The following is an 8,892-nucleotide window of genomic DNA, read 5'->3' on the forward strand; positions in this document are numbered from 1 at the left end:
TGCGCGCAGCGGCCACTCAGCCCCTCCCCTCCCTCCCGGGGAACCCCGCCCCTCCCCCCGCCCCGGCCAAGGCGGGAACCGAACCCGGGCAGCCCCAGCCGGGCAAGGGAGGGAGTAGCGTAGACAAGGCGGCCGGCGCCCCGGGGAACCTCACGCGGGTCGGGCGGCCTGGAGGAGCCGAGGCCTGGGCCACACCGCGCAGGGACCTCCCGGTGAGCCCTGGAGCCCCCCCCCCGGCCTGGCGCCCTCGCATCCCCTGGCAGGGCCCCCCACAGTCCCCCCACCTCGCCCCGGGCACCGAGATGGGCAGAGGAGGCCCCCAGCCCCCCCCCCTCGCCGCGGGGCCTCGGGCTGGGGAGGGCCGCGCCCCCCGGAGGCCAGACCCCGGAACAGGTAGAACATGTAGCAGACGTCCGCGTATCACCCAAGTGTTTGGCAGGCACAGCCCCCCCGCCCCCCCGAATCTAGTGCCGCCCCCCAGCCCCTAAGGAGAGGAGGGCGATGAGCACGGGAGGGCGGGCAGACCCGGGCTCCCCCCCACACCCCATCCCAGTCCAGGGATAGGAAGCTCCAGGCAGGGGGTGGAGCGAAGGCAGACGCCCCCCCCCCGTGCCCCCCGCGGGCGCCTTCCCGGGGCTCCCCTGGACCCGCTCCTCCCCCCATCCAGAGCCCCTGGGCCTCCCCCGGAGTGAGGCAGACCCGGCGTGGGGAGGGCGGGGGTGGGTAGGAGGGAAGGGCTGGGCGCGCCCCCCTGCGCCCCGCCCGCCGGGGGGTGCCCGCTAGACAGCCTGGCCAGACGTGCGGTCCACACACCCCCCTCAGGGATCTCGCGAGAAGGCCCCTGCCGTGGGGCTTGCCTGCGTCTCACCCCGCACCCCCTCCGGCCCCCTGCCCTGGGCAGAGGCCCGCGGGGGACCCCCCCGCAATAACCTCAGCTGGGGCGAGGCTGCCCCTCGGCCTGGCAGTGCCCCGCCCAGCAGGGCTGCCTCCTACCAGGGTCCTTCCTGGGCTTCGGGGGTATTTAAGGGGCTCCTTGTGTGGACCTGACTGGTTTAAGAGGGAGCACCAACCAGTCCCCACCTCTCCACTCACCCCCCCTCCTCCAATCCCACCACGCAAAAAGGGCTATAGGTCCCCCTGCCCTGCCCGGGTCCAGTTTACAGTGTGCGGTTGCCCCAGGGCCTGGCCCCGCTCTCCTCCGTATGCCCCCTCCTGGACACCTCCCCAGGGGGCATGGGGCCCAACATGCCAGGTAAGTAGCAAACCCTTCCTTCCACCAAGGGCCGAGTCTCACGTGGGAGAAGGCCCCCATCACTGCCCTAGCCCACCTGGGGCATTCAGACCCCTGCCCCCGCCGCGACTTCTCCTTTTGCCTTAGGCCACTAAACATCCTGACTCCTGCAATAACAAGGAAGTGAGATTCCACAGTCGATGTCCTGCACCGAGCTCTCGATCCCTCTCTCTCTCTCTCTCTCTCCTCCCTCTCTCTCCCCCCCCTCCCGCCCTCTCCCCCCCCCCTCCTGTGTGGAGTCATCTCCCTCGTTGTAGTAATAGGATGTTAGATATGGGGAGGGACCGTAGGTTCGTAGCCCCGCCCCCTAGTGGCAGAGGTGGCCACCAGCCTGACCCTCTGGCAGGCTAGAATCCAGGCCCTTCGCTCCTGTGGCCACCACTGCAGCCGCTGTTTCTTGTTGGTGGGGTTTGGGACCCTTTTGCCCTTTAGGAGAGGTGTTGGTCACAGATGTTTACCTCAGTTTATGTCACTGTCAAAGAAACAAAACAAAAAAAGCAAAAAAAAAATTAATACTAATGCTGTAGACATGGAGACTTAGAAGACAGAACACGAGACCCCTCCCCCTTGCCGTTCTGTGAAGGTACAGTATGCACGCACGTGTGCGCGCCTCCGTCCAGTGCGTTCCCTCCACCCCCACCCCCCGGCCACACCACCCCCCGTCCTTCGGTGCTTCCTAGAGGCCCCTTTGAGATGGCCTGTGGGGTGTGGGGAGCCCCTTGGATGGGAGGTAGAGCCACAGGTCAACTAGAGGGTCTCCCCACCAGGCCTACTGAGCTACCAGATGCTCCCTAAACCCACCTTGTGGCTGGTGGGTCAGGGCTGGGCACTGGCATCGGTGTCCGGGCCTGGGCAGGGTCCTGGGTGGAATCCCAGCCCCAGATCCATGTCTTGCCACCCCTGTACCCCATGTGTTTGTAAATACTCTGGCATCCTTTGGCCCTGAGGTTTTTAAATGTGTTATTTACTTCTCTAATCATGACAATTGCTATAAAATAAAGAAAAGTCTAGAAAAATGATCATGAAGCTGCGTTGACTCAGCAGTTTGATGGGAGGGGTACAGGAGGTCTCTGGCATCTGAGGACTGAGGGCCTCTAGTCAGCCAGCCCATCTGCCACCACTCAGCCATGTTCATGAGCAGGGCTTTGTCTCCAACAGTGTTCATTCAGGCAGGTGTGCTGTCACTTGAGCCACACCCCCTGCTAGGTAGAAGTCCGCAAAGGCTGGTGATCACACAAGATGGGACTCTGAGCCCGCTGTGGTGGCTCAGGCCTGTAATCCTAGCTACTCTGGAGGCTGAGATCAAGAGGGAACACCCCCATCCACGCTCACTTTCTAAAGAGGAAAACATTCAATAGGTTACATAATTATGAAATGGGGAAGGAGAGAGAAAAAGAAAGGAAGGAAAACCACCACCCTGGCTGGATGAGAGCAAGTAGACATCTATTGGCTTTAGAAGCTGGAGGTGTGGCTCAAGTGATAGAGGACCAGTTTAGCAAACCCAAGGCTGAGCTCACATGCTAGTACCCCCTCCTCTTAAACACAAAGAACCTGGATCTAGGCTATGTTAAGGAAAGGCCACCATTTCAAATTGTCTCCCACTTTGTTAAGGTGGGGGGGGTCTTTTGTTGCTTTTCTTTTCTTTCTTTTTTTTTGGGGGGGTAATGAGGCCTGAACTCAAGGCCTGGGCACTGTTTCTGAGCTCTTTTGCTCAAGGCTAGCCCCTACCACTTTGAGCCACAGTTCCACTTCCAGTTTTTGAGTGGTTAATTGGAGGTAAGAGTTTCATGGAAGCCAGGTGCCGGTGGCTCAGGCCTGTAATCCTAGCTATTTAGGAGGCTGAGATCTGAAGATTGTCGTTCAAAGCCAGCCCAGGCAGGAAACTCTGACACTCCTGTCTCCAATAAACCACCAGAAAACCAGAAGTGGTGCTGTGGCTCAAGTGGTAGAGCGCTTGCCTTGGGCTGAAGAGCTGAAGGACAGCGCCCAGGCCAAGTTCAAGCCTCATGACAGATAAAAAAAGAAAAGAAAAAAAGCAGGGAGGGGATCTCATGGGGACATGGAGTCTTTTCTGCCTGGACTAGCTTTGAATCTCTATCCTCAGATCTCAACCACCTAAGTAGCTAGGGGTACAGGTGTGAGCCACCAGAATCCATGAATCCCCCCTTCTTTCCTATTCTCTTCCCCCCCCCCTCTTCTGGTCCTAAGGCTTGAACTCAAGGCTTGGGCACTGTCCCAAAGCCTCTTTGTTTTCAAGGCTAGGGCTCTACCACTTGAGCTACAGTACCACTTCCCACTTTTTCTGAATAGTTTATTGGAGATCAGAGTCTCAAGGACTTTCCAGCCCGGGCTGGGTTTGAACCGCAGTCCTTAATCTCAGCCTCCTGAGTAACTAGGATTATAGGCACTGGCTTCTATTTTATTTTTTGAGGCAGGGTCTGGATGCGTATATGTATCCATACTGACATTGAACCTGACATCTCCAGGAATACAATCTACCACTTCTCTGGAATGAAGTTAGTAATGCCTAAGACTAGAGTATTACCAACACTGCTTTAGAGACTGCCAGCCCTTGCCACTGGGGGGTGCTACCTTTCCACTACTGTGGGATCTGAAATATCAAGTACTGGACAATTAAACTGGTGTTTGTTTGCCATACTAGTGACTTAAGAAGAGTTTTCCAGTTGTGTGTGTGTGTGTGTGAGAGAGAGAGAGAGAGAGAGAGAAGGGAGGAATGAACCAGTCCTAAGTGCTGTCTTTGAGATTTTTGGTGATTATGACTTCAGACCCTTAGAGCTCAGCCTCCTGAGTTGCCAGGATTACAGGCATGAGCCGCTGGCAGATGGCTCCCATTACTTTTAAACAGCCCTTGCAGCCTTTAATTTAGCCTGTTTCCTCCTCTAGACTATGGCAAGTTCACTCTTGAGAGAGTTTAGTGTTCTTTCCTGTCTATCCTCCGTCTAGACTTAATTTAGTCATCAAAAGTTCAAATTAATGTAGAACTTCAGAAGGAAAGAAGATTGAGTCTTGATTCCTTTTTTCCCCCACGATGCTCTTTAAGCCCTATGCAAATTTTTCCAACTCATCACCAGTGACTACTGAGCATGTCAAGGCAAGGAATGTGGGAAGCAAAAATCTTGGAGGTCCTGGTGTGTGCCTTGCTCAGAATAGCATTTACACCATTTACATTTACACCAAGAGAGGGAGTGCCCCCCCCGTGTGTGTGTGTGTGTGTGTGTGTGTGTGTGTGTGTGTGTGTGTGTGTGAAATGTCAAGACCATCCAGGGCCAGCCCGGTTTAGGATGGAAATGTGGGTGTACTGGCAGTAGAGAAGGTAACTGTGCATCGCTCAGCCTCCGGTAAGTGCTGCTTTGGAACAATGGGAGAAATCACAGCTTCCAACTGGAACCAGCAAAGTGTAGAAAGGGGACAAAGGCTCCTAGGCCCAAGAACATGGAGGCATCCAAGCAACAGACTAGGTGCAATCGGAACCCCTCCTCATCCCCAGAGAGACCACAGAGGGGCGTGATTTCCTTTAGTATGGGATCTCCCTTAGCAAGGGAACACAAGTCATTTGATTTCAATATTAATGGAAGATGGGCCCTAGTGGCTCATGCCTGTAATCCTAACTACTCAGAAGGCTGAGATCTGAGGTTCAAAGCAAGCAAGGGCAGGAAAGTCCATGATTCTTTACCTCTAATTAATCACCAAGAAGCCAAAAGGGGAGGTGTGGCTCAAGTGGTAGAGTGTCACAGTCTTATCAGAAAAAGCCAAACAAGAGCACAAGGCTAAGTTCAGACCCCAGTAACTGGCACACACACACACACACACACACACATACACACACACACACACACACACAGAGCAATGGACTCAGATGTGGATATACAAACCAAGTTGGGAATCTCCTTTTTCTAAAAATATTAGCGGGGTGATCTCAATACAGGTGAGCTTGCCACCTAGATGTCACTGTACCTTTTTTTGTTTGTTTATTTTGCCAGTCCTAGAGCTTGAACTCAGGGTCTGGGCACTGTCCCTGAGCTTCTTTTGTTCAAGGCTAGCACTCTACTGCTTGAGCCACAGCACCATTTCTGGCTTTTTTTTTTGGAGTAGTTTATTGGAAATAAGAGTCTTATAGACATTCCTGCCTGGGTTGGCTTCGAACCATGATCCACATATCTCAGCCTGAGTAGCTAAGATTACAGGTGTCAGCCACCTGCAGTTTAAATGACTGACAACCCAATCCATCTGGCTTATTTGAAAAGGTCAAAATCTCCAAGTAAGACCAAGTTCTAGTGCAAGTTAATGCACAGCGTTCAACTTCCACACGAGGGCACGTTTCTCTATTCTGCTGCTCTAGGGTGGGTTTCCTCTCCTCTCCTTCTGGCTGATGCCCACAGTACATCCTCTTTCCTGCCTTCTGTCCCAATCAGTATTTGCTTGGTTGCTTCTGATTGGGTCCTACATTCACAGTTAATCCAATCAGCACTGGCCAGGGCCATCATGGAATTCTCTGACTGGCTGAAGTTTTTTGTCATAGTTGTAGCCAGAGCTGGAGTTCTACCCGTCATTGAGTGAGAGGGATTTCCCCTAGGGGACGTTGAGTAATGGTTACCAGAAAGGGTGATAGATAAACCTACTCTAACCATGGCAGTGGAGGTGGTGGGCCATATCTCTACTCTCATTCCAAGGTCACACCGAACTGCAAGGAAAACGGAACTATGTACCCAGAAGGAAAGGGACACTGGGTACCTGCCGCTCTTTTTCCTTTTTCTCTTTCCCTCCCTCCCTTCTTTCCTCCCTCCCTCCCTCCCTCCCTCCCTCCCTCCCTCCCTCCTTCCTTCCTTCCTTCCTTCCTTCTTCCTCCCTTCCTTTTTTTTTCTCTTTGTGCCAGTATTGGAGCTTGAACTCAAGGCCTTATCTTCTTTTTTTTGTTTGTTTGTTTTGCTTTTTGTTTTTTTGGGTCCAGTTGTGGGGCTTGAACTCTGGGCCTGGGCGCTGTCCCTCAGCTCTTCAGCTCAAGGCTAGCGCTTTACCACTTGAGCCACAGCGCCACTTCTGGCTTTTCTCTTTTTGCTTATGTGGTGCTGAGGAATTGAACCCAGGGCCTCAGGCATGCAAGGCAAGCGCTCTACCACTGAGCCACCTTCCCCTCACCAAGGCCTTATGTTCTTGCTTCGCTTTTTCCCTCAAGACTGGATGCCTTTCACTTAAACCACACCTCCACTTCCATCTCTTTGTGATTCATTGTAGAAAAGACTCTCACAGATTTGTCTTCCTGGGCTGGCTGTGAACCTTGGTCCTCAGAGATCTTAGCCGCCTGAGTAGCTAGGATTACAGGCGTGATCCACCAGCGCCCGGCGTGTATTGTATTTTTATGATGATCATGTTGCTTTCCTAAAATAAAGGAGTTTCCACTTTTCCCAGGACGTAGAGCAGTTTAAGTGACATTGGAATTGTTTGCATTTTTATCTTTTTCCCAGGGGTAGGGAACATCTGGTTCATGGGCCAGACAGATGTGCTTCTCATTGGCTGCCCAAGGCCCATCTGCCTGGATTGGTAATTTTATATGGCCTGTAATGAGGTTATTAATATCCAAAAGACCCTTGGCAGAAAAAGGTTCCCCACTTTTGTATCTGAATCTGAGGGTAAAAGTTCATTTTTGAAATTATCATTTCTCTCTCTCTCTTTCTCTCTCTCTCTCTCTTCTCTCTCTCTTCTTTGTGGTCTTGTCTTGCTTGCTTACTTCTATCTAGCCTAAGCTACATGCCTCAGTCTCCTGAGTGCTGGACTACAGGCAAGTACTACCATGCCCAGATCTACAAATAATTTTCTATATTACAAAAAAAATCTAGGCCTGCAATCTTAGCTTCCCAGGTGACTGAGATCTGCGAATCGCAGTTTGAAGCCAGCCCAGGCAGAAAAGCCCCTGAGACTCCGATCTCCAGTAAGCTACTCAGAAAAAAAGCCAGAACCTGTGGCACTGTGGCTCAAGTGGTAGACCGTTAGTTTTGAGCCAAAAGAAGCTCAGGGACAGCGCCCAGGCCCTGAGTTCAAGCCCTAGCTCCAGAAGCAAAAAAAAAAAAAAAGAAAGATATGTAACATAAAAGTAAGGTAGGAGACATAAGATGAAGACCCAACAACCAAGTGAAGGTGCATTTATCACATACCCATGAGTCACCAGGGCTCAGGGCTCGGGGGAGAGAGCCCTCCCACAGCCCTTTTCTGCTGCTGAGGTGTGGCAGCAGCGCAGGAGCCGGGCAGGCCTGTAGGTGACTTGCACGGAGGTGTGACCCCCGCACTGAAACTTGTGGCTTTTTTCTCCTTTGTTCTTTTCTTCTCTGCAGCAAAACCCACGTTTCTACCATCACTCCTTTATTGCTCCCGTGATACCACATAGACAGCAGGGACCCATTCTGGGGGCAGAAGCAGAGCTGAAACTTCCGGGTGTGCATGTGCTGGTACTGAGGATGGAGCTCAGGAACAGAGCATCGTCCCTGAGTCTTTTTGCTTAAGGCTGGCATTCTAACTACCACTTGAGCCACACCTCCACTTTGGCTTTTTTGGGTGCTTCATTAGAGGTGAAAGTCTCACAGATTTTGGGCTGGGAAGGTGGCTCAGTGGTAGAGCGCTTGCCTTGCATGCATGAGGCCCTGGGTTTGATTCCTCAGCACCACATAAGCAAAAAGAAAAAAGCCGGAAGTGGCGCTGTGGCTCAAGTGGTAGAGCGCTAGCCTTGAGCTGAAGAGCTGAGGGACAGCGCCCAGGCCCAGAGTTCAGGCCCACCACTGGACCCAAAAACAAAAAAAAAACAAAGTCTCACAGATTTTGTCTACTTTGATTTCCAACCATGATCCTCAGATCTCAGCCTCCTGAGTAGCTAGGACTTACAGGCCAATCTGCCACGTCTAACCTCTGCAAGATGAACAGGTACCCAGGATGGGGACAGTGTGGTATGAGAAAGAAAAAAAGAAAGACAATCTCCAAAATCAAAGCAGGGAAAGTAGGGGATACTTTGTCTCAGAGGACAAAGGCCCCTACTTCATCTCTCAGCCAGTTTTTATTATCCAGCCTGACAGAATAGAAAAGGCAGTAAATATTATACATAACTAGTTTCTTCTCCACCACAAAGTGGGCATCATGCTGGAAATGTGACTGAGTCCTAGAGTGCTTGCTTAGCATGCATGAAGCCCTGGGTTCAATTCCTCAATATCACATATGCAGAAAAAGCTGGAAGTGGCACTGTGGTTCATGTGGTAGAGGTCTAGCCTTGAGCAAAACAAACTCAGGGACAGTGCCCAGGCTCTGAGTTCAAGTCTTAGAATTGGCAAAAAAAAAAACAAAGGGGGCATCCGGGCACTGGTGACTCACTCCTGTAATCCTAGCTATTCAGGAGGCTGAGATCTGAGGATCGCAGTTCAAAGCCAGCCCAGGCAAGGAAAGTCTATGAGGCTCTTATCTCCAATTAACCACCAAAAAAATGGAAATGGCACTGTGGCTCAAGTGGTAGAGCACTTGCCTTGAGCTGAAGAGCTCAGGGACGGCGCCCAGACCCAGAGTTCAAGCCCCACAACCAACCAAGAAAAAAAAAAACAACCCTA

The 8,892-nt window shown here is 52.3% G+C and overlaps 1 protein-coding gene across 1 annotated transcript in view; it reads left to right on the forward strand.

Annotated features, from left to right (window-relative positions):
- The window catches only part of Sbk1 (SH3 domain binding kinase 1), a 4,961-nt gene extending 3,575 nt beyond the window's left edge, over positions 1–1,386 (forward strand). Inside the window, exons 4-6 of the mRNA XM_013011176.1 lie at positions 758–798; positions 1,164–1,252; positions 1,379–1,386. Coding sequence (XP_012866630.1) covers positions 758–798; positions 1,164–1,252; positions 1,379–1,386 — 138 coding nt within the window. The remainder of the gene's footprint in view (positions 1–757; positions 799–1,163; positions 1,253–1,378) is intronic.
- Positions 1,387–8,892: the final 7,506 nt, after the last annotated feature.

Source organism: Dipodomys ordii, unplaced genomic scaffold (genome assembly GCF_000151885.1).
Source record: "Dipodomys ordii isolate 6190 unplaced genomic scaffold, Dord_2.0 Scaffold14, whole genome shotgun sequence".
Lineage (NCBI taxonomy): Eukaryota > Metazoa > Chordata > Mammalia > Rodentia > Heteromyidae > Dipodomys > Dipodomys ordii.